The 26,945-nt window shown below is 32.8% G+C and overlaps 2 protein-coding genes and 1 long non-coding RNA gene across 3 annotated transcripts; all 3 read left to right on the forward strand.

Annotated features, from left to right (window-relative positions):
• Nucleotides 1–8,939: 8,939 nt before the first annotated feature.
• LOC131627456 (desiccation protectant protein Lea14 homolog) lies at nt 8,940–9,845 on the forward strand. Its single transcript, XM_058898311.1, has 2 exons — nt 8,940–9,280; nt 9,374–9,845. Exons 1-2 carry the CDS (start codon nt 9,075–9,077, stop codon nt 9,612–9,614), a joined length of 447 nt encoding a protein of 148 aa, XP_058754294.1. The 5' UTR covers nt 8,940–9,074; the 3' UTR covers nt 9,615–9,845.
• A 937-nt stretch (nt 9,846–10,782) lies between these two features.
• Nucleotides 10,783–11,483, forward strand: LOC131627487 (desiccation protectant protein Lea14 homolog). Its single transcript, XM_058898340.1, has 2 exons — nt 10,783–11,033; nt 11,127–11,483. Exons 1-2 carry the CDS (start codon nt 10,828–10,830, stop codon nt 11,365–11,367), a joined length of 447 nt encoding a protein of 148 aa, XP_058754323.1. The 5' UTR covers nt 10,783–10,827; the 3' UTR covers nt 11,368–11,483.
• Nucleotides 11,484–12,362: 879 nt separating this feature from the next.
• LOC131627488 (uncharacterized) lies at nt 12,363–14,296 on the forward strand. The gene is made up of 2 exons (XR_009291483.1): nt 12,363–13,377; nt 14,017–14,296. It is a non-coding gene; the product is annotated as an uncharacterized LOC131627488 (long non-coding RNA).
• The last annotated feature ends 12,649 nt before the right edge of the window (nt 14,297–26,945 follow it).

Here is a 26,945-nt window from a genome sequence, read left to right on the forward strand (position 1 = left end):
TCGGATTTCGGTTGTCGGCGAGAGGCCGCGAAGTGGTTGGAGAAGAGCTTATTGAGTTCTGCCCAGGAGTGGATGGAGTTAGGAGGAAGATTCCTGTACCAGGTCATCGCTCCCTTTCTGAGTGTGGTCGGAAAGATCCGACATTTGATGGATCCTTGGACCACGTGATAGTCCATGACGGCTTCGATGCTCCTAATATGATCGTCAGGGTCTGTGGTCCCGTCGTAAAGGTCCAGGGTTGGGGGTTTCTCCACTCCCCGGGGCAGGCGGGCTCGCCGGATTTCCTCTGACAGAGAGCTGCGGAAGTCTTCCTCGTCGCTTGGTCCGGGGGAGGTTGAGTGCCTTCCACGGTTGCTGTGTTTTCGCCGAGGTTTTGTTTGTGGTTTTCTAGAAGCTTTGCGATTGTCCTCAGGAGGGGAACGCTCGCGGGCTTTCACCACAGTCTTAGTGGGCCCTGATAATCTTGTTCGGGGGAGGGGCTTCCCGTCTCTGCCTCCTCAGGTTTCTGGTTCCTCCTGCTCTTCAGCCGAGGGGAGCGGGAGTAGGACCTTTGACGACGGTACCTTTTGGGCGGAGAGCGCGAAAAAGATGGTGAACATCGGCGATACCTCCTTGGTGGGGAGCGTGAGGACGAGGAGTAACGCGATCGATAGTGCCTCCGCGGGGGAGATCGTGATCGTCGCTTCCTTTCTAGCCTGTCAATCCGCTCACTTTGTTGCTGGATGAGGCGGTTGGTCTTTTTGAGGGCCGCAAGTAAGTTGATAGCTGTAGGGTTGGCATCCTCGGGGATGTCGACTTGCTCTTGGTCGTCCTCGTATCGGGTTCCTCTCCTCTGGGAGGTATGAGTGAAGGAGGAGGCGGGTTGCCCGTCCCTGGAGTCAGCTTCGTTGTTCTGGATTTGAGACATCTCGTTCCTATTGTTTTGAGCTTGCTCGTTTCCGTTGTTTCGAGCTTGCTCGTTCCTGTTGTTTTGGATTTGAGCTTGCTCGTTCCTGGGAGGTTAGGAGATTTCGTGCCTTGTTCTCCCCTGCCCGTCAGCTGTGGGCTGTTGTCCTTCTCGCCGGTGTCGATTCTGCCCGTCGGCTGTGGCAGCGTGAATGAGGGGATCGAGATATAAAGGATCAGGAGTTTGGTTGGTGTTGTTGTTGCCGGCCATGATGATCGCAGGATGAATTAGCTTTGATCTTTGTTTGTTAAAGACGGGGAAGCTTGTTTCCCACAGACGGCGCTACTGATCGTACCTGATCAGAAGGATCGTCAAGGCCTGCTCGGAAGTTGGATCTTTGTGGAGTGAAAGGGGGGGGGGGGTACCTGCAAGGTACTCCAGTGCCAAAGTAAGAAGACGAGCAAAGGAGTGCAAGTACGAGCTAAAGGTTAGAATAGATTGAATACCCGACCCTCTAGTGAAAGAGGGTATTTATAGCCCCAGCGCTGAGCCATGATCTCGCTACTGGGCTGGATTTCCAGGCCCAACAAGGAGACTGCCAGGTTTCCTGGGCGAAAATATCGGAGGTGCGTGAGTGCCCTCTCTCCTGGTTAACCATTCTGAAGTTTAAGGGAGACGCGGTCTTTTAGGGACCACGTGGACTCCGTATTATTCGGGGGGTTAGATATGAAGGAGCCCTACGAGGAGTAGGGTCCTCGGTGAGAGGATGCTCGCGGGGAGCACTTGAGCCGGGCGCCAGGCAGCTCGCGGGGAGCATTATGCCGGGCAAAGAGTAGACGAGTAGTCTTTGCTCTTCCTGGACCATGAGATAGTTTGGATCCCCAAGGTTAAGTGGGCCGAAAGTAGATTGGGCCGAATCTTAACCTAGTCCAAAACACATACTTTTTTAGTTTTATAGTTTTTTCCCACTCACTCTAGGACCCCACCATGTTTATAGGTAAAAAATATAATTGATACCATTTCAAAAGACACTATGGATGTCAATTATATATCTCACAATTTTTTAATTTAACTTGGTAAATAGTTGATGAAAATCATTGTATAGGAAAAAAAGTGGAAGGAAATACTGAAACCGTGGTTATATTATACTATTGCTATGCATTATTAATTTAAACTTTTTATTTTTATAACAATAATTAATTGATACATAACTATAAATTAAACATAAAAAATTTTTATAAATTTTTTTTCTATAATTGAAATAATTTTTTTATAACAATAATATATTTTTTAAAGATATAAAGTGTATAAATTTTTTGTAACATTCGAAATTTTACTCCGTGCAACGCACGGATATGCGCACTAGTATACTTTAAACTTGTTTGATAGTCACAATCAGATCTAAACTGGTTACAAATCAATTTTAATTTTAAACTGGTTTTCATGTGGGTTGGTTGCAAATCCATGACACCCAAATGAACATAAATCGAGTAGATATTGCAGCAAATTAGAAGCAATAATGTGTTTATTGATGTTAATAATCGTTGGTGATTGGATAAATTTCAAAAGTTGCTTGCAAAATTATTATCAATATTAAATATTTCTACATCTGAAAAGAAAAGTTGGTTCCAATAAAGATTAATTAAAACATCTCAAAAAATATATTTATTATACAATTAGTTTGCAATATTGGTTAAAATATATTTCAACTATTTTAATTATTTCTCCTTCTCAATCTCTCTCCATTCTTTTATATTTTATATTTATCAATATAATTTTTTATGTAAATATTTATTTCATATTTAATAATTTTATTTGGACAAACAAATGAAGTTAAAACAACCATAGTGTTCTTTTGAACAAACAAACAACAATACTTAGGGTGATTGTTTCAAACAAACAAACATCTTTAACTTAGTAATAGCCGAGTGATATTTGAATAACACATGCAATAATTTCATGATTCCCGTCACTTATTTTTCTAATGTGCAATGCACTTTAGTTATCACAACACAATAAAAATGTCTTAATGTAATTTATTTGCAAATATTCAAAAATATATAAGCCCGTCTAGCTCAGTTGGTAGAGCGCAAGGCTCTTAACCTTGTGGTCGTGGGGCTCGCCAATTGATATTTAGATGAGACATGCAATAATTTCATGATTTCTATAACTTGTTGTTTTTCTTTCACAAAATGACAATTAGTTTCTAAATGCTTGATTCTTTTATAACAAGTTGGATTGGCTACAATGTGCAATTGATATTAGTGAGTTGCTTAGGAGGAAACACTGCCATGAGATGGATTTCCTTATATCTAAACATCCTACCCAACCAACATTAGAATAACCATTTAATTGAATGACTGAGTTTCTATGAAACATAATGCCTCGACATGTTTTGAGGTATTTCAAAACCGTGCTAGCTGCATTGAAGCGTGCTATAGTAGTATATGATAGTAATTAATTGAGTTATTGTGTAATGACTAAGCTCTATCGAAAAGGCTGTTATACTGGAAAAATAATACTACACCAAAACTTAGAAGGTTTTTGAAGTGGTATGAACTTGAAATACGACAAAGATAAACTCGAAATTGGTTGATAACTATATATTGGCCTTATCTATTCTTTAGAAAGATGCATGGAGACCTAGGAGAGAAAAAGCACATGCAGACGAGGATGTCTCATCCTCCGGAGAAGAGATCGTTCATTACCGTTACTATCGAAGTAATATAAATAGGGGTCTTAACATTAGATTTATGTGGTTTCAATATTGTACCAAACTCGATCATTCAAAGTATCTAAATGTTGTTGAGAAAGAGTTTCTGAGAAATGTACTTATGAAAACACCATCTTTTATTTCAACGTTAATTCATTTACATTTAAGTCATTTTTGTTTCAATTTAAGTTTCAGTCGAAGTTACCTTTTTCTTACAAGTCGAAGTTACCTTATCTTGATTGCATTTCATTTTCAAGTCTTTTTTGCATTAATTTCTTTGCACTACTGCTAAATTGATCTTCAACATTGAAGAACTTACTAATAGGAAAACCTAAAAACAAACTATACACTTATGTCATATGATCAATCTAGTCGATTCTATAAGCCATCAAAGTATCAATTCTGAAAGACTAGCAGTTGTTTACCAAAATTCAAGGTAAACTGTAACACCCCAATTCTACCCCGCAATTAAAAGCGAAAATCAGAGTGCATTCAAAAAAAATATTCATCAAGCGATGGGATGCCACATTTCGACTTAACCAAACAAACATACTTATATTGCATTTAATAAAGATACATAGCATTCGAAAACAAAACTTTATCCAACAACTTCCAATTTCAACTTATATACATATTTTCAATTCAACTTAAAACAAATGTCATCATTGAATACAACAATTAAATAACAACGACTAATCCCCCCGGTTTCTACGTATGAGAGCAATAAACACCAACTCGACTTGCCATAAAGCAACATAAAAACTTCATAAAGTCACTTCGAACATCCACAACTAATCTTGAATACCTGCCCATTTCCCATGGTAGGGGAAATATCAACAAAGGGGTGAGATATCTTACAATATAAAGGAATGCATGATAAATAATATAGGATATATATATATATATATATATATATATATATATATATATATATATATATATATATATATATATATATATATATATATATATATATATATATATATATATATATATATATATATATATATATATATATCATACATAATTTCACCACTTCTCATCATAACATCTTACAACAACTTTCATCACAAAACAACTTATTAGTATAATATAACTTTCAAAACGGCAACAATGTCATTAGTCAATTAGCACAACATATTCAAATTTACAAGTATGATATCAAATACGTCACAACAACCATCTCATCATCACGTCACAACAAACCAAGCACAATTCAAATGCAATTCAAATGCGACTCAAATTTATGAACATGCATGTGGTACCATTGGAGTAAACTCCCGTCTCAAATAGTTTACCATTGGGCCGTCTCAAACATTTGCCACAAGGACCGTCTCAAACATTTGCCACAAGGGCCATCTCAAACATTTGTCACAAGGGCCGTCTCAAACAATGCAATGGATGCGACTCAATGATGCACATCCACAAACACAACTTAAACCACTTAATCAACTTAAATGACATAATCAACTTGAACGATATAATCAACTGAAGCAACATAAGCAACACAAACAACTTAAGCAACACGTCATGCATCATCTCAAACAAACCAACTCAATGCCAAGGTTCTATGGCAATGAACTTATCATTACTATCTTAGTAATTCATTACGTCTCAACTACGTCTTTAGATCATATCATTATACAACATTAATTCACTTCCCAATACATCACAATACAACTTATCAACATTGACCATTGGGTCTACGACAACAACGACAAATTCATCATGTTACAGCAACAACAACAATTCAACATATTACAACAGCAACAAATCCATCATATTACAATAACAACAACAAATCCATCATGTTACAACAACAACAAATTCATCATGTTACAACAAACATCTCTTTACACAATTCAAGTGATGATATAACATGATTAGTTCAACTTCTTAATTAAAAGCATACTCATTTATTATTTCATCACCATACATAATTATCTCATCATAAGGAAAGTACATATCACCAGCTCAATAGCATTGTATCTTCATAAGAAAAACATACATCAAGTTATACTACAACATGGTTATGTCAGTTCATAGCAAAGAGCATACTTCATATGTTAACACAACATAGTTCATCACTTAATACCAATAAACGTAATAGGAGACTATATCCTATGAATAATTTTATTGCATCATGGTATAGTTCATTGCGTTATCTTTCCAACGCTTCGAACGGTGCATCAATCGGAATCCGGAAACTCAAGTTATGGCCTTTACAAAAAATTTGTCAAAAATTGGATGCTGCTCAGGTCGACGCAAACATTTCTCAGGTCGACGCATATATGAGTTTATCCCCTTCGGGTTTGCTCAGGTCGACCCATGAGTCGAATCATGCTGGTCTTCAGGTCAACGCAAACTTTCTTCAAGTCGACTCATGCTGCGTAAAAACCCAAAAATCACCATTTTCCTTCCCCAATCTCCTCATACAACAACCACTAACCCTCATACAATTTATACATCAATTAACATCAATTTAGCACACATATATGGTTCCTAAACATGTTCCTAACCATGGGTTCACATACAAACATCATCCAACATACTTAGAATCACAATTTCATAGAAATCTAGTATGAACCCTAACAACTTCAAATTCAATTTTCACACAATCATGGATAACAACATACAATCAAAACCCCATCATATAAACCTCTATCAATTCCACCAAATGCTCCACAACTCATTCATCAACAACATCAAGATTGCAATTCTCACACAAACATGGATATTCAATTATGAAGTCTAATCTCTACCATACCCATCATCATGCCAACCCTTATAGAGTAAGAACCCCACCCTTACCTTAGCAAAAGCTTCACCTTCTTCAATGGAGTCCTTCCTCTTCATGCCATAACTTTCCTCTTTTTTCCCTTCTTTCTCCAAAATAAGTTATGAGACTAAATCTCTAAAATCCTAACCTTACTATCTCACTAATGGGCTTAACCCATAACCCATCCATTGTGTTATATTTCTTCCAATTAGGCCCAATTCATAATATTCCTCTAATTACTCAATTAAGCCAAATAACACATATAAATAAATAATCACATAACATAACGAATATTATTTCCAATAATATTCCACAACTACAATCGATCCATAACGCAAATAATACCAACTCACAGTTGTATTTCTCCGACTAATCTGACCATAACTTAACTGCTCAAATCAACATATTAATCCAATCACGCCTTTAGAATAATACCGATAAATTCCGACTTCGACTAATTCCAACGAATAAATTATTGATTAATTTTATTAAATAATTAATTAAATTCGGGGCGTTACATAAACAATTTGGCACGTCCAGCGGGATCCTTTGTGTTTAGTTTTGGTTTGTTTTAAGACCTTGTTTTTTTTAGTTCTGCATATAACTTCCTCTCAAACTTTTTTGCATGAGATTGGGAAGTGGTAAGGTAGCCAGAAATAATGAACCAATACCAAAAAGGAAGTACGTTAGAATGATGGTTAGTCCACCAAATAGCGATGTAGAACAACCTCCCCATTCGACAAGTGAAAACACGACCACATCGACTGTGACTGAAGCAATTCCCTCCATAATTAGTACAACGACCATACCGTCGAATGCTCAAAGTGGACCAATACTGTCCCCCGTTCGAACGCAAGGACAACCAGTAACCCTGAGGCTAGTGGGGATTAGTAATTTTAGGCCTTTTGCGCCGGAATTTATAATGCCAATGAATGGTGAACATCCATATGGCATGCCAGCTTTCATAATGGCAACTTTAAATAATAGTACGTTAACATTTGCTGATCCAATGGCGACTAGGAGCCATTACAAGGGTTGGAATCGACTGTTAACAATTTGGGTCGAAACACCCAACCACAGGGGTGGGATTTTCTGACCAGTTGCCAACTGTTATAACCAATTTTGCGGCAGTTTTAAGACATCAAATGGACGAAAGCAACCATGATATGGTTCATATGCTTACCTAACACATGGGTACAATATTCAATCCTTTGATCCAAAATACAACCCAAACTAATCAACAATTGGTAGAGCAGATGACGCAAATTACAAACTTCTTTGGTGCTCCTCAAGCGCAAACTCGCCAACTCGCCAACTCGTCGAGAATAAATGCTAGAAACCCAATGAGTGGTCTTAGAGGAGGACCCGTCAATTACCCAAGCCCAACAGATCGTACTCAATATGGTCGAAGTCAACCAGGGCCAACAGGGCGAACCCCGTAGGGTCGAACAACAAATACCCAAGGAGAGAAAAGCCCCGGGAGTTGTTATGGTCAATCAAAACCAAGATGCCGACGAAGTTATTCAACATGTTCGACAAGATGAAGTTGCAAGGGATAACAACTTGGCATCCATGATCGAAAGGATTATGGCATGAAATGAGGTAAACATAGGCCTTCGCAGGCGAAATTATACTTTCCCCTTGTTTAAAAAGTACTTTTCGCCCGATGTAAAAAGTAGTTTCTGCACTAGTGCCAGGGGATGAAAAGTCCCAAAGTTCACAAAATTCTTTAGTGATACCAGCGAATCCACCGTCGAACACATAGTCAAATATATAACTTAGGCCGAAGACACTGCGAACAATGAGAACTTGAGAATAAGATATTTTCCTAGTAGTACAAATGTTGCATCGACACACCATCGAATATATTGCTTTATTAATGAAATTTGGTCTTAGAATGACAGGGAACTATAAGATAACGAAATTAACGAAAAGGAAAGACCAATAAATAGAATTTTAAATAAGAATCAAAATTAAAAAAAATGAAAATAAGAAATAAAAATAAATTTAAACTTTATTTTTATAATTAAATTAAATATTAAAGTTTAATCTTTTAATATCAAACCTTTAAAATCTTTTTACCACACCACATCACATGTCACGCATCAATGCATTGAACGGGAAGGAATAAATAGAAAAAACTTAAATAAAGCAAATTTGACCTCTTTTAAAATAGATGACTAAAATATTAAAAAAAATAAACTAAAATGCTTTTAAGCCATATTTTTAGAGATTAATTACTATGCACTATTAATGCCAAATTCTATATACATCACAACTATTCATAAATATTATTTTATAATTAATTAAATTAAAAATTAAATTTCAATAAATATCTAACGGTGTAAAACTGTTTTACACTGTGAGTACATACCAATTAAATTCATCTTTTTATCTCTCCAAATAGAATTATGTATTTACTTTAAGAAATAAAAAACATTTTAATCCACCAAATCTACTATTTATTTTAGGTCTATATTTCTAAGTAAAAAGTTCAATTTATTTAAAGAAATAAAGAAAAAAAATCAGAGAAATATTAATCCAGTCAAGATTCTTTCTATATGTCAAGATACTGTGGGTGACAAGCTTCATACCAACGACACATGCTCCGTCACTATAAAGTCCATGTCTTCCTTCTTATTCTTACTCAACTAAGTTACGTCCATTTTCGCTGAAGAATCCGTAGGTATTTCAAAATGTCGCACTTGGTGAACAAAGTCAAGAACTTCGTATCTGACAAATTCCACGGCGTGGCCAAGCCTGAAGCGAGTGTCGCCAACGTCGAATTTAAGCGCGTCACCATGAGCAGCGTAGAGTATTTGGCCAAAGTCTCCGTTCATAATCCATACTCACATTCTCTTCCCATCTGTGAGGTCAATTACTCATTCAAAAGCGACACTAGGTAGTTCTATACTGCTACGCAATTCATTACATTTCTAGGGTTTTCTTCTATATATGTTTTTGACCTAATGTTTTTTGTGTTGGTTGGTGAAAGGGAGATAGTATCAGGGAGAATACCAGATCCAGGGTCATTGAAGGCAAAGGATACAACAATGGTGGATGTGCATGTGAAGGTGCCGTATAATATATTGATGAGCTTGGCAAAGGACATTGGAGCTGATTGGGATATTGACTATCAGTTGGATGTAGGTCTTGTTATTGATCTTCCTGTTGTTGGTAATTTCACCATTCCTCTTTCTCGTAAGGGAGAGGTTAAGCTTCCAAAACCTTTCTAACATGTGCGATAGTTTCTACTTGCTAAGTGGACATGTATTTCCCTTATTTGTGTGTAGGGTCTAGGATATGCCATACCTAATAAGTCATTGATTATTATATGTATTAGATCTAAATAAGTACTTGAGTTGAGATTGAACAAAATCAGTTTTATTCGATAATAATTAAACGTGTAAAAGTTAATTTTAATCAATTATGAGTGTTTCAAATATAGAATGAAAATATTATGGATATTTAAGGAATATGATTATTAAGGAGCATGATTACATGTGTCACTCACCAAGTAAATAGATAAATTCACGTGTACACAAGATAATTTTAAAACTGAAAATTATCTCTTAATTGAATTTTTGTTTTACATATGAAATTCTTTTAAACAAAGGTTTGAATGGGTAGTTTATTTGCATTAAATTACTTAAATATAAAAACATAATTGAGTTTAAGAGATTGAAATTTAAAGTAAACGTTTAAAAGTGTGAAATGCGAATTAACGTGTAAGGTTTTCTTTTCCTCGTTGAAATTGAGGGCCAAAGCTCAAACAGAAAAAAAAAATAGATAATACATTTTACAGAATAAGACTTTAAATCATCTACAAGCATTATCTACCAGCATTTTGTTTAATTAATTAGGATAAATTTTGTAAGAACTGATCACACAATCTTCGACCAAAACTTTTATCGAGTTTATCTTCTAACCACATATTTCATTCCTAAATTGATGATATTCAACTTAGGTGTAAAAATAACATTTCTTTCGTGAATTTTACAACTCTATTCTTCCAGAATTACGTTGATATATCATTTAAAAATGACTTTTTTCACAAGAGAATTTGATTATAACATCTAATAAATGAGAAAAAGAGAGAAGTGTCAAAACACTTTTCTATAAATAATTTTAACTAGATTTACACTAGGGATAGATACGTATTTAACCGGTACATTCCATAGTCATACTTCCAAGGCACCGCCTTCTAATTGTAACTGATATTCCATTCCTCCTAGTAGTATCTAAATCCTTCCAGCCGCTATACAATACGTCACGTGTCAGAAGAGATAAGCAAGACGACGACATATATCAAACACATGTATCAAGAGGAGCAACCTCTTATAATGACAAGCTTCACACAAAGGACAAAGTCTCCATCACTATAAAATCCATGTCTTCCTTCTTATTCATACTCAACTAAGTCACGTGTGTTTACTACATTATTTGAAAATGTCTCAGTTAATTAATAAAGCCAAGGACTTCGTCTCTGATAAAATCAGCGATGTAGCCAAGCCTGAAGCAAGTCTCAGCGACGTCGACTTCACGCGCGTGACCATGAACAATGTGGAGTACTTGGCCAAAGTCGCTGTTCGTAATCCATATTCACATCCACTCCCTATTTGCGAGATCAACTACTCATTCAAAAGCGCCACTAGGTAGTACTAGTAGTAATACTCAGTTCATTCCTTTCATAGTTTCTTGTTTTATGTATGTTTTTGAGGTAATGTTTTTGTGTTTGGTGGTGAAAGGGAGATAGCATCAGGGAGAATACCAGATCCAGGGTCGTTGAAAGCGAAGGATACAACAATGGTGGATGTGCCTGTAAAGGTGCCGTATAGTATATTGATGAGTTTGGCGAAGGATATTGGAGCTGATTGGGATATTGACTATCAGTTAGATCTGGGTCTTGTTATTGACCTTCCTGTTGTTGGTAACTTCACCATTCCTCTTTCTCGTAAGGGAGAGGTTAAGCTTCCAAAACCTTTCTAGAATGTAAAGTGGTAGTAGTTGTTGTGGAGAATATAGTAAGAAAATAAATAACTTTGTACTTTGTACCGAGTTGTGTTTCATTTTATGTGAATAAATAAATACTTTTGTACTTTGCATCTACTTCAATCAACTATGTAGCCACTATTATATTAAAAAAAGGCCAGACCCTTTTAAAAGTTAAAAGACACTGCAAAAAGGATAATTTTGTCTTTTCATAAACCTTGATTTATTTCACCTTCCACAATATTTTTCACCTTGCCACATCTATTACCCAATAGATTTTTCAACACTTTTACCTATTTTTTGTTTTGTCAGCAACCCAAAGTTAGAGTACTTTGACAAACTTCCTTTTGATATCTCTCTCTCTCTCTCTCTCTCTCTCTCTCTCTCTCTCTCACGAATCTCACTCTCTAAGCTGAACTCTCTCTCGCGAAGCTCACTCTCTAAGCAGCACTCTCTCTCTCTCTCTCTAAAAAACCCTTTTGAATCCGTTTTCTGTACAAATCCTTCAAACCCTTGAACCACCGCCTGTTTACAGCCACCACACATCCGCCGACGCCATTTCTCTTTCTGGTGGCCATTAAAATATGAAGCACCAGTCACTCCACCGCGCGGCGCGGGACCAAACGACAACCACCACTTTCAGATTCTACGCGATTATGCTTCTAATCCTCTTTGTTTTGATTTTCAATTTTAGGGTTTGTCATAAAAAAACATGTCTTATTGCTTATTTCTGACCACCGTGAATCTCTGTGAATCGTATCCCTTGCAAGCTATAAGGTATGTTTCTATCATGGTGGTATGTTTCTATCATGGTTTGTAACGACTTGATTTCGTTTTTACATTTTGCATCGTTTTTTGTTCATTTTTGTTGTTTCTTTGTGTGATGCAGAGTATTTGAAAGAAGAAAACGCTCAGATCTTGCAACAACAAACAAATTACATGAGTTTCGATTTTTCAATCTCTTCTTATTGTTGATTTTAGGGTATGTCATCACATACCTTACTGATTTTTCAATTTTTTATTTTTTATTTTTATTTTTCTATTTTATTATTTAATTGTTCTTCCATTTTTGTAGCTGTCTTTGGCTCTACTGTGAAATTTCTCCATCTTTGGCTCTACAAATTTAGTTTGTGAAAATATTATAGATGTAGGGTTGAAAATTGATATAAAGAAAAAGCAAATTAAAAGATAACTCATTCATGTTTTTTAACTTCATAGATTGCAATCACTGGTGTTTGGAACAAACTTCATAGATTGCAATCACTGGTGTTTGGAACAAACTTCATAGATAAAGCAGACTGGAAGCCCTTACTTTCGGTAAAGCCTTTCCATCATTGGTATTTATTTGTGTTAAATATATTAACCACTTTTGTAGGTTCCTGTTAAAAGTGATAAGTCCAATACATTTAAGGTTGTTAGTGTAATTGCTATATATTATTAACATGGCACTCATGCATTTGAATTTGACATTTGACAACAGATAATACAACCAATAATATGTCATTGACAATTCAATCACCCTGTTCAGATCAATTTCCTTTGGTGCAGCAATCTCCATATGGGGCCGAGAAAGCACAACTGCATTTTTTCTGGCTGTTGTTTATATTCATTTTAATTTAAATGTACTTCAGTCTGATAGTTTATTTGGATATTAATGCAGGCTCAAGTGTTGAACATAGATATATTTGAAGCTATATATACTATCATGCTCTAAAAACTTCATCTAACATAGTACATCCACTGAACAGGAAGTGATTTTGGACATGGCTTCACAACAAACTTTTTGATTTTTTCCTTACCTTTTCTTTTCCAGGTCAACAGAATGATGCAAACTCTCTAACATTTTCTCAATATGATGCAATTGTTGCCGAACCTGAACAAGAACCAAAATCATATGGAAACTCACCACTTCCCTTAGCTGCAGATAGAACAAGAAGAAAAGATCCTTTAGATGGCTTCATTGTGTACACTAATGGATGAAATATAAGTGACCACCATTATTGGGTTGTAAGTAACTTCATTCAACCTTTACTCCTTTTGTTCTTTTTTAGTTTCATGTTTTGTAGTATGAACATAGTTAGATTTTGTTAAAGTGATTTTGGTTTTCTTCACTCAAACTTGAACTTTTTTATACTTGGTCTTATGTTGAACAAACTTGAACTCTTTGAAACTTCAATTAAGTTCTTTCTCCATTCATTTGTTCACAAATCTTGAAATATCTAAGTCCTTCTAATTTACTTTAGCATAGTTAATCTTAACCTTTTTGGACCCTCACTAACACACCTCAATCTGAATATTTATATATCATACTTCAACTATTGCATATATCGACATGTTTGTGCCAACCATCTATAAGTTTTGATTTTCAATACTCCTACCTCATTCTGTTAACAAACTAAAAAATGTTATATTTGCAGTTCTTTTTGGCACTGAGTTGAATTTACATGAGCTGAACTTAAGAATATTTGCAGTTCTTTTTGCCACATTTAGTAAATCATTTCACATCTTTTCAAAGTATTTTTATATATTTAAATGATTATGGAGACCAGAATTTTAATTCAAATTCAAATTTTTTGACTCAGAATATTTTTTATATGTTACTTTATTGACTGTGTTTTGAGTTTGTTTTATTGGTTTGTGTTGAAGGGGATTTGAAGAAAATGTTGTCAGGACCAATTGGATTACATAATCAAGATCGAAAGTTGTTTTACAAAGACAAATAAAGAGATTCAAAGGATTTTCTTGACATAGTTGGTGTAAAGGACAAATCAAAAGTTATTTCTTGTGATGCAATGTTTCCAATTAAGTTAAGCTCGATGTGACTATTGACAATATATTTACCACTTGAAGAACATCTTGCAGAATGTAGTTTGTTGCTGTTAGTTAAATCCTTTCCCTTTATCAAAGTACACAAATATTTGGAAAAGTAAGCTGAAGATAGTTTAACTATATTAAAAATAATATATGCAGTTGGTTTACACTATAAACTATATTAAAAATGTATTTGGTTTAATGTATTTAAAAACTGCAGTTGAGATACTTTCGTTTCATGCCGTATGTTGTTTTAATTTTAACTAAAAAAAATACAAGAATCCTAATTGAATACTTAGCTAAAGTAAAGCAACTGCTGCAACATCACAATGAAAAAAATGATAAGTATAAATATATGAATTCGTTTAAATGGAGTGATTTTAATATCACTAACAATACATCACAATGAAACAAACTCAACATTCAAAGTGGCGAACCATATGCACTCAAGTGATGTTCTATGAAAAGCAGTTTTAGCTTACTTTACCTGCAACAGTCCCTATAACATTAAATTCATGTCATTGTCAAGAAGACAAGCTGGAATGGTACAATTGCCATATTGTCCATCTTTCATGTTTTAAGCATAGAAAAAGTACTCCCTCCATCTCATAATAAGTGTCTCATTTGTATTTATTCTTTGTCTCAAAATAAATGTCTTTTTACAATATCAATGCAATATTTATTATTTTTTTCCACTACTTTACCCCTATATATTAACTTTCACGTTTTTCAACAACTCCACTACCTACAATAAATAAGGGTACTTTAGTAAATGATATTACTTTTATCATTAAAATCAACACATCTAATCATTTTCTTAAGAACCGTGAAAAGCTCAAATAAGACACTTATTATAAGACGGAGAGAGTATATTGGAGTGTAATAGAGTACAAAAATCAATCACTTTTAATAGTTAAAAAAGTGGTTCCCCAGGTCAACTATACTACATAGGTTTGCTAAACCCACCAGACCTGTTAAAAATGCGGTTCCCTAGGTTAAAAAATTAGTCACTTTCAATTGGAGATGGAGAAGGTAGAAGCTATCTATGCACACAACTTTCAATTGTATACCCGTGTCCGCACGGGTATGTTACTAGTTTGTTTTATAATTGTGTTTTCATCTCGTCATAAAAATATAAAAAAAGCCAGTTCAATATATATTAAACCTAATATAATGATTTCATTTCATACATATGCTAAGAGTATTTTTATACATACACCCAAATTTTTGATTTTTTTTAATTAACTATAATTTTCAAATTAAATATTCAAATAACTAATATTTTCAAATAATTACTCAAATAATTAGATTTAAAGTGTGTTCTAATAATCATCTCATATGATTATTGTGTACATTTTTTAAGGGCACAGGTGATGAGCCATGACGCTTATGTAGTTGAAAATGCCACTCCATATAACGCTTATATGTAACTAGTAACAAACTCGTGCATTCGCACGGGTTCTGGTACGAGACGTGCATTTGTTTCAGATGTATATTTTTTAAAAGAAAAATATTTGGTTATCCGTGAAAAAATAATAATTAAATGTATAATTAATAAAAAATATTTTGATCAGTAATTTCATGTCTCGTTAATAAACAATATTTTGATCATTATTATGTTTTGTTACCTTGAGAAACTACTTGAAGAGTTGATTGCGAATCACACAGAGTTTGATTTGTACCAAATGTTTGTAGTAAACCACTCTCATGTATGCCACCTCCATGCATACATATGCCAAAGCAGTTGATGCCATTTCTTAACGACTTTCATATTCATGGGCACATGACCTGAAAAACGTTTCAAGGTATTTTACAATTAAAGGCATGCTAAACAATAGTTCCAACTCCAACCAAACTTCATACGTATACATTTATACTAAAAGTTGTAAAGACATACAAATGAAATAACGGTGAGAAGTACAGAACAGAAAAAACAATTGTTTTAGGCAAACAATTCAAAAAATATTGAATAACATTTTACTACACATAAATTTATCCCACCTCGTGAGGTTTCTCCGTCCATTTTACTTCACCACAAAGCTTTTCATATTTATGTACCCGGTGAACATGTAACATGATACTGAAAGTGAAAATAGGGTATCTCAGTAAGCATAACTAATATTACACAAGTAGTAAAAAGGAGTTGGTACGCGCATACGCACCACACTCGTCGCTGGAAATCCGTAACAAAACATAAATTTAAAATGTCAAACAAAAATCATTTCGAATCGGACTACTGCCACACTTGTCGCCGAAAATAATAATAGAGTAGAAACGAAGTTCAATTAATCAACTTTGCTATATTTGTAGTAGAGAAAAAACCAGGTAGAGAGAAGAATAGACACCAAAAGAATGTAAATGAGATACTCAATTCTCCTGTTAAAAAAGAAGCTAAAGTAAATAGAACCAGACTAAATAAAACCAGAAGCAGAGTAAATGAAACATTAGATTATAGAGGATCACCCGGTAGATAACATAAAAAGAAAAGCGGCACCGATATACCAACATCTTCAACACCTGAAAATAACCAGAAAACAAAAACAAAACTTCATTTGGCAAATCTAAACAAAAAAGCTAAGAAAGTGATTGGTTTGGAACTTTCATCGAACACTTTGCAGGCAACCTGTTTAAACCCGGATATGCCACAATACTAAAACAAACCATTACCAAACAAAATCTCCAAACAGTTTAAAACAATTAGACCCATATCTAGAATATAAAAAGTTCATTTTTTCTTACCTAACTGTCGCGAATCTCCCCCTTATCACTTAAGCCAACGCCATTAAACCTAAAACAACAAAAAATAAACCAAAATCATCAAATCAACCAAAAAAACCCTAACCACAAAATTAAAATCCTAACTTTATGAGAAAATCAAACAAAAACAAAAGATAGGTAAAGATGTAAAGATACATAAATATCTCCAAACCCCAAACAAAAAACCGTGACGATGGTATTCCTTCGATGATAGCCGAAAACAACTTTGAGGAATCGAAGAAGATGGAGAAGGAAGAAGAGGAGAAAGAAGCAATAAGTGGAAGAGGAAAGGAAAGAAATAGAGTAAGACATAGGCAGAAGAGAAAGAAGACGTAGGCTGGAGAGAGAGAGAGAGAGAGAGAGAGAGAGAGAGAAATACGACGAGAGAGAGAGAGAGAGAGAAAGATATTATGTTGTTGAATGTTTGAATTAAAGTAAAAGAAAAAGGAGACGTGGCAGAATAAAAGATCAGCAAGAGTATTTGAATAAAAAAGCAAAATAAATGGGATGTTATAAGGGCATCCACGTGGATGAATTGTTAACCAACAGGGTAAATTTGGTATTTTCAGAACACTAGATTTTCTTATATGATAGATGTGTGTGCATAAGAATCTTATAAGATGAATCTTATGTTTTTTTTTACCCATGTTACATTTTATGGGTGCGTATTCAATATCCATACTGATTTTTTTAAAATATAACTATAAAATAATTTAAAAAATTATATTATTTTAACAAAAAATATTAAAATTAAAAAGTAATTTCTTTTAAAAGTTAATACTTACGCAACATAAATAAATTATATTAAAAATATCAATAAATTATGAAATAATAAATAAATTATATTTAAAACATATCAATAAATTATGAAATAATGACTGAATATTAATATTTTTCTGTTCAATATCATTAAAAAGAGCGGTTTTTAGTTCAAGTTTCATCCAGAAAAAATACTAGCAACTTTAAGAATACCAGCTTTATGAAATAGATCTCATTCATTTTCACTAATATCTCACATTTTTGTCGTTGCTTTATTATAAATCTTTCTCCGAGAGAAGACGGATATTTGCATGAACAAAAACAAAATTCTCAGCCTTTCTTGACCTATTTTTTTCAATGAATGAATACATACATAAGTGAGTTTGAGTGTGAAAGAAGTTTCAATACATAAATTAGTTTTTATTTCACTTTTTCTTTAATTTATAAATAGAATAAATAATTTAAGGATAAATAGCTTTTTCGCCCCCTACCATATAGGCGATATTTGAAAAATCCCCTGTAAAAAAAAAGTTGCATGAATTACCCTAACATTTAAAGGTTCTCTCATTTTTTACCTTCATCACATCCAGTCAGCAAAAAAACTGACGTGACGGGTATTTATTTTATTTTTTATTTTTTTTCAAATGATGGGGATGGTCCATGTGGCTTATTATTTTATTTATTTGTTAATTTTAATGCCACTTAGGCATATCATTTTATATTATATTTTTGGTTGATATGTGAAAACATGCACTCATCCACTGGACTAATAGCATACTTATTTTATTCTAGCGAATTTAAGGATTATTATAGTATAAATTACTGTAATTTAATTTGATTAAACTTTAATATTTAATAGACTTAATATTAATTCCTATAATTTAATTTGATTAAACTTTATTATTTAATAAATTTTATTATTGTAGCTTAATATTTATTAAACTAAATATTTAATAAACTTAATATTTAATTACTGTAATTTAATTTAATTAAACTTTATTATTTAATAAACTTTATTAGTGTCACTTAATATTTATTAAACTAAATATTTAATAAACTTAATATTTAATTATTATAATTTAATTTGATTAAAATTTATTATTTAATAAAATTAAAAATTAAAATAATTTAAATTAAAATTTAATAAACTTAAATATTTAAAAAAGTAACTTAAATTTACTGAACATAATATTTAAATAACTCAAATATAGTTATATTTGATTATGTAAATGAAAATAATAATATATTAGAGTTTATAATATTAATATTTCAGTATTAATTTTATTAACTATATACTATAAAAATAATTAATACGTTAATTATAGTTAAATAATTTGATTAATAATATATTAATACGTTAATTATTAACTATAAATATTAATACGTTAATTTCAAATTAACTAATTTCAAATTAACTATAAAGATTAATACGTTAATTATAGATAAATAATTTTTATAGTATATATTAATACGTTAATTATTAAATATAAATATTAGTAGTTTTAAATTAGTTAATAATATTAATACTGAAATATTATTAACTATAATTAATACATACTATAAGAATATTAATAATATTAACTAATTTAAAATTATTAACTATATACTATACTATAACAATAATTAAATGTATTTATGTAACAAATTGAAACATCTTGTGTAGTGAAAATGATGTTGAAAATTCATTGTTGTAAGTATCAGATATGCCTAAGAGGGGGGTGAATTAGGTTTTCAAAAATAATTGGTTTTATGACAATGCTTTTACTAACTTTTTGGTTAAGTGTTTGAAGGTTTTGGATGGTTCTTATCTTTTTCTTGGTAATGGTGATGAAAGCGGTAAAGTACGGAAAGGTAAAGAACACAACGATATATACTGGTTCCCCTCACAATCCGAGAGTACTCTAGTCCCCTTTCAAACATGAAAGAGATTTCACTATAGTTAGAATGATTGTACAAGCCTATGCTTACTATCTAACCTATAGGGTGATCAGAGGTTCTTAACACCTTTAAGATCAAGCAACACTAATGTGAATGAAGAACAATCCTCTTCAAACACACCACTTACTTCCAACAATCCTGGATAGTAAGGAAAAAATATTCTTTTGAATTTATACAAGAGTTTTAGATGAAGTATGGAGAGCAATATCAATATTGGATTGATCTTCTTCTTCAAGTAAACAATTCTCAAAATGAATATAAGTGTTCACAATGTATGCATGAAACTTAGAATGATTTCTCAATGAAAAATGTGTATAAAAAGTTTCACTAGAAAATTCTGATTTGATGAACATTTGAAGATATTGAAAGATGAAGAATTTTATGTTTATGAATTGTTAATGAAGAAGGTGATTAATGAATATGAAAGATGTAGTATATATAGAGTGTTAAACACCCTTTTGAAAGGTCATTTTTCCATGAAGCAATGCAATGATTAAGTGAAGAAAACATAATTTCGTATGAGTGAAAACATGCAATGGAAAAACACACTTGTTCAGTAGGAACCGGTTCCTGCCTGGGACAACCCGGTTCCTGCTGAACGTTAAAGCAGAAATTTGAAATTTTGAACATGGGAACCGGTTCCCACCTAGGGACAACCCGATTCCTAGTAGTAAAACACATAAATGAAAATATGCTGCAAACTAGAACCCGGTTCCCACATAGGGAGGAACCGGTTCCTGAAACCTTTGCTTAGGTTTTTACTTTTGAAAAAAGGTTTTAAATGAAATTTAAAGTATGAAACTTTGTAGTATGTTTATGAAATGCATGGAAATATATTTGGGAACAATTATATATCAAAGTGAGTATTGTTTATACCTTTGACGCTTTAGCTCGATTTAAATCTTCACAATTTCTTCAAGACTTGAAATGATGTATATTTGCTTAAGACTTGATATTCTTTTTGCACATCCTTTATGAAAGTTGATATCCACATTGTCTTCATCAAAACCAAGTATGATTGAGAAGCTTGCAATTACAATTGTGAAGGGAGTGGGTTCAATTCCCACCTCCCATAAATTTTTTAAGTCATAATATATTTTCTCATATTAACTCACAATTAATAAAAAATGCTATGCCAATGTGGCATTAAAATTAACAAATAAAATGATAAGTCACATGACTGGATGTGATGAAGGTAAAAATATACTTGCCATGTCAGTTTTTTTTACTGTCTGGATGCGATGAAGGTAAAAAAATGAGAGAATCTTCAAATGTTAGGGAAATCCATACAATTTTTCTTTTTACAGGGGTTTTTCAAATATCGCCTATATGGTAGGGGGCGAAAAAGCTATTTATTTAATAATTAACTCATAATTTAAGTATTACCAAGTAAAAAAATCTCAAATTATATCATCCTAAAAATATTTAACAAGTTGGATAGTCGTATTAAATATGTACTGATTAGTGTACCATTTAAAAAAATTGACACAACTTTAGTGCGTACAGAATAAGTATCGCATACGTACCAATACCGGATACATACATGGTATCAGTACTCTATCTGTAAATGCCGACATTTTCTGTAAGGGCTAAACAAACAAAGAAGAGTAAGGGCTAACCCTAAATATCTTAAATAAATCAGTTTTAAAAGATTGTGGGTTCAACTTTTCCTGCAGACCGTAGAAATCGTAAGTTATGAAATTCATTATAAAAAAAGGGGTTAGAGGGTGGTTCCTTATTATGGTTTCTCAAGTAGCACAGCACACTGTAAGGGAAGGAGGATGGACAAGGGTGACAGGAAGCCATGGCAGAAGGTATCAGACAGCAAAGTGGGATGCGGCAGGAGGAGAGAGAGGTAGAAGAAAACCGGAGGAGGGTGAGTTCAGATCTTCAACAACTTTTTTCATCACAAAGTTTGGCAATAACTGGAAAGCGAAGGACTTGTTCTTCGAATTCAAGGAGTTGGGTGAGATAGATGAAGTGGTGATTCCACCAAAAAGAAATAGGCATGGGAGAAGATATGGCTCTACGCGCTTTATCAACGTTGAGGATAGGGGTGTGCATGGATCAAAAACCAAACCAAATTGAACCATATATATGGTTTGGTTTGGATCTTAAAACCGTTTTCATAAAACCGGTTTATTTTTTAAAAACCGGTTTACATGTGGATCGGTTCGGTTTTAAACCGGTTTCTCACAAAAAAAAATCAATTTTTAAAACAAATAGTTTTAAACCGGTTTCTCTCAAAACCAATTCAATATTTAAAATTAATTTTATTTACTTTAAATTAATATAACTTTTTAAACTAATTTGTCACTTAAATTATTTTATTTATTTTAATTAAGTTACCATAACTTAAGCTAGTTTAAGTGGCAGTGGATAATATAAATTATTTGGAGATTTTTTTTATGTAGCAGTAGTTATCAATTACCTTATGATTAATTGTTTAAAAACAAAATTATGAGACGTGAATAGTTTGCATAATGTATTACAGGTTTTGATTTTCAACTTAGTATTATATAGGTGAGGAGAGTTAGAATTGGTCTTCCGTGAAAAACATACTGCAAACACGTTTCATTTTAATTTAATAAATAATTGTTTAAAATTAAATTTTTAATTCAGAATTTATTAATGTGTTATTAGAGAAACTTAAATTTTATCATCATAAGTATGTGGTTAACCATGAAAAGAGACAAACTGACAGTGTAAAATAATTTTACACTTGTCAACAATGGGTATCGATCCCATCACCATTTGGTTGAAAGTAGTAGGCCTTACCACTAGGCCATTTGTTTCCCTTCTTTAATTGGTTGCATCAAAATGGATATATTACATAACTACTGTATTAATAACTAAGTCATTCGTTTATGTTTATAACTAAATATTTTAATATACTGTATTAATAACTAAATGTTTAATAAAAATTGAATGTTAAAAAAAAATGAATGCTAACAATAACATTTTTTAATAAAAACTGAATGTTAAGTATTCGTTTATGTTAAAAACGTTAAATACTATATTTATATTTAATAAAAAACTTTAATTCTTTTATATTTTTTAAACATTATTTATTTACAAAGTTTATGCTAACATTATTTATTTATTTACAATATAAAAAACGTTAATTTGGTTTATGCTAACATTATTTATTTATTTAAAAAACATTATTTATTTACAATATATTATTCAGTTTATGCTAATATTATTCAGTTTAATAAAAAACGTTAATTCGTTTATGCTAACATTATTTATTTATTTACAATATAAAAAACTGAATGTTTCTCATGTAGTATTATAAATATATTATTTAGTTCATTATTATAAATATATTACTTTATTATAATTATTCTAAATTATTTTCAGTTTATTTATAACTTTTGGTTTTAATATATTAAACGTAAAAGTATTATATCTAAATATTTTAGTTTATTATATTTTCGTTTAATTAATAAACTGAAATTATATTTCAATCATTTTCAATTTATTATTTTCAGTACTTAAATACTAAATATTAAAATATGATTTGTTAAATAACGTTTAAATATAATATATTTGAAAATTATATTTATTTATATAAAGAATACTTTCAGTTTAATATATGGTTGAATAATACTTATGGAAAATTAATTATGAAATAAAATATATCTTTGTATGATATACATATTGATGCAGTTAGTTTACTGAAAACTTAAATAGCTCAGTTGGCAAAGGTGATGTTGAATGTTGTGAGGGGTAGGTCTTGGGTTCAAACCTTACATGAGACAAATTATTTTTAATAAAAAAAATAAATAAATAATAATAATAAAATAATAATAATAAATAAATAAAATAATTTAAAATAAAAAAATTAAATTCCACGTCAGCATATTAGCATTCCACGTCATATTAAAATAAATAAATAATTAAAAAAACAGTGCCACATCATCAATTTTGTTGACCAAATCCAGCAAGGGGGCAAAACAGGGGAATCTACAAATGGCAGGAATAAAGGGTTATTACGTGGAATTAAAAACAATTTAAAATAAAAAAATTAAATTCCACGTCAGCATATTAGCATTCCACGTCATATTAAAATAAATAAATAATTAAAACAGTGCCACATCATCAATTTTGTTGACCAAATCCAGCAAGGGGGCAAAACAGGGGAATCTACAAATGGCAGGGATGGAATCTATGTTTTTTTTTTTACAGGGTTGTTTTTGAGAATCGCCCCATATGGCAGGGGGGCAAAATAGGGTTTAACCCTAAATTTAATACATAACAAAATTTGGGTATCCAATAACTAAACCACATTATTATTGTGGGTACCGGTTTATATTTGGATAACAAAATGGATATCCGATTTTATATTTTAACATTTGGATTGGGTTTTAAAAAGTGGATCAATTTGGATACTAATTTGGTTATGAATAACCGGTTTTTTTGCACACCCCTAATTGAGGATGTGAAACTATTGACTATCAAGTTGGATAGTTTAGTTCTTGAAGGGAGGAAACTCTATGCAAACTTGCCAAGGTTTCATAGAGCCAAAAAGGAAGATGTTGGTTTGAATCGCAAGGGAGGTGTGGTTTCAGAGGCGATAGTCTTAGGGGAGAAGGGAGGATGGAAGCAAGATCAAGGCGATGTATTTTTCGGCAGCACAAATGCAAGCTTCTCTTTAAAGAATCGTACGTTTGCGGACGTTTTATAGAACAAAGGTGATAATATGAGATTTTGTGAAGTTGAGAATGCATAAAATATTTTACATATTTCCTTTGATGAAGAAGAGAGATATCATTATAAGAAGGCTTATACGGCTACCATCAAGAATCCAGGGGGGTGTTGATCTAAAGCACTTGTTTTTGGAAGAAGGACTATTTTCCATTAGAGTAACTCCCTTGGGCCCAAATTTATGCCTGTTGGAAGATTTGGTTTCTAGAGAAACTGAGTTATTCATAGAGGAGCGGAGGGCTTGGTGGGAACAATGGTTTAGTAACATCAAACCACGGGAACCTTTGGATATAGATAAAGATAGAATTTGTTGGTTGAGGATTTCATGCATCCCGTGCCATGTGTGGGGAGAAAAATGCTTCAAATCTCTAGTAGAAATTAGAGGAAGCTATATAAAGTGAGATGAAGAGACGACAACGAGATTAAGAATGGACGAGGCTAGAATTTGCATAAAACCTGGAAGGAATGAGAGAATAGATGGAACAGTGAAAATGTTGGTAAATGGGGTTTCCTTCTACGTTAGCATGAAAGAAGATCCATCCATGTTAAAGGAGCATGGATGGAGGTTTATGGTTGAATCAGAAACAATTCCTCTAGCATCTACGGAGGATTTCGATTCTGAAGAGGCGGAGGAGAACCAGAACTTGCTGGAGAATGCATGGAGGTTTGATTAGTCAGCTCTGGAAGGGAAGTGTGGAGAAAACATGGACATCGAGAATGAAAATTGTTGTGTTAGACAAGAAGTTACTCGAGAAAATGAGGTTTCTTTATCAAAAAGCAAAAAGGTGGTATTTTACTTACATGTAAAGGATGCAGTGTCGCTTCACGAGGCAGAAGTTGGAAAGACGTTTTTGGAGTTTAATAAAGGTGAGGATATCACAGATGTTAGCAGAGTAGGGGATTCAACGGAAGGAGATAATCTTTTGGATAATAACCACGTGTCTAGTGGGACCGACATTGAAGCTTCTAGTTTATTGGGGAAATTGGGTCGGGGGAGAATCAGTATTATCAGTCAGGCCCAATGTTTTTTTGATAAGGCCTGTCAAAACATTCGACCAAAAAAGCCAAATAAGAAAAAGAAGAAATTTGTTTGCAATTTGGGGAAAAGGTTAACATCTCCCCATCATTCTATGCGTGATTAGCTCCAAGAGGAGGCAACAAAGCGAAGAAAGGACGTGAACAGCAGGAAATGACGATTTCTTCAAACGACACTGTAACACGGTGGGAGAACTGACTTTTTAGAAATGTGTGGATAGCAAGAGTCGCCACCGACTTTTTATTTTATCCGATAAGAAAGGCTAAAAGAACAGAAAAAGACCTTTTAAAAGATTTTGAGTTCGGGGGGTAAGTTATACAAAGGGAAGGTACAAGCACCCTTTGTATCCATGGTTATCCATGGGCTCTTAATTGCTTAGCTCACTTTGTTTTCAAAAATGTTTGGAAAAGTGTCGTGTGTAAATAGGAAAAAGACAAGGACTTTAGCTTGTAAATAAGCGTAGCCTCATTTTGAATAGATTTGAAAATAAGTGGGAAAAGAGAGTTGATTTTGAATTTGAAAAGAGTAAGCAATTAGGAGCACCTACCCTAAGTTAAAAAAATTGGTCTTTTAGCTTTTCAGTTTGAAAGGGCTATTCATACGATGAAGAGGGTAGGAAGTCCTTTCATTGAATATTGAAGGGTCATAGAGAATTATCGTTCGCCATAAAACTGTCCCTACCATGTAGAGGTAGGTGGTCTTTAGGGAAGGATATAATAGTCATTAATATTTTTAGGCATCATGCGAGGATACCTTAGCAATTGGGACAATCATCATGTTTTACCGAGGCAGCATCGAGGGACTAGATCTCATAATTATTTCAATGATTAAGACAACCTTTACTTTAGGTATCCTCGGAATCGAGGGACTTGACTATTTTGAAATTCACATAAAGGCAACAGGCAACAAGGCAACAAGAAGGGTTACCCTAAAGGTGTGTGTGTGCCACAATTAAGTGATTCAGTTCAGATATTTTATCTTGTAAAATTAGTGATTCTATGTTCAATTCAGGGTTGCACTCCCTAGGATTACTAACCACAACAGTTATAATAAACAGTTAAAAATCCTACGCTATTACAATAAACACCTGTTAATGCGGGAAAATAAAGGCAGAAAAATAAACCTAATTACTATTACAATAAACCCTGAAGGGTAACGGAAAATAAAAGGCAGAAAGAAAGGTAGAAAATTTTTTGTACATGACTTTGGGGCAGATACAATAAAATAGATCAAAAATTAAAATTGTTACAACCTCGGAGCAGATACAAATATTTTGAATAATTTGGCAAATAATAGAAAGGCAAGGCCAAAGGGCAAACCCCGAACGAGGCAAAGTTAACCGTGGTTAATAGAAAGGAAACAAGTTAAAAACCTAAACCTTAAGGGTTTGTAAAAAACCTAATGGTATTAAATTAATTATTACAGTTAAAAACCTAATGAAAAAAACTAAGGGAAAACCTAAGGGGAAGGCCTAAGCCTACAATTTTTCACATTACTGATAGTCACATGGTTTTGATTAAAAAGGCTAAAATTATTTTTTAATTACTAATCTAGAATTAAAACC

The sequence above is a fragment of the Vicia villosa genome, unplaced genomic scaffold, assembly GCF_029867415.1.
Source record: "Vicia villosa cultivar HV-30 ecotype Madison, WI unplaced genomic scaffold, Vvil1.0 ctg.000364F_1_1, whole genome shotgun sequence".
NCBI lineage: Eukaryota > Viridiplantae > Streptophyta > Magnoliopsida > Fabales > Fabaceae > Vicia > Vicia villosa.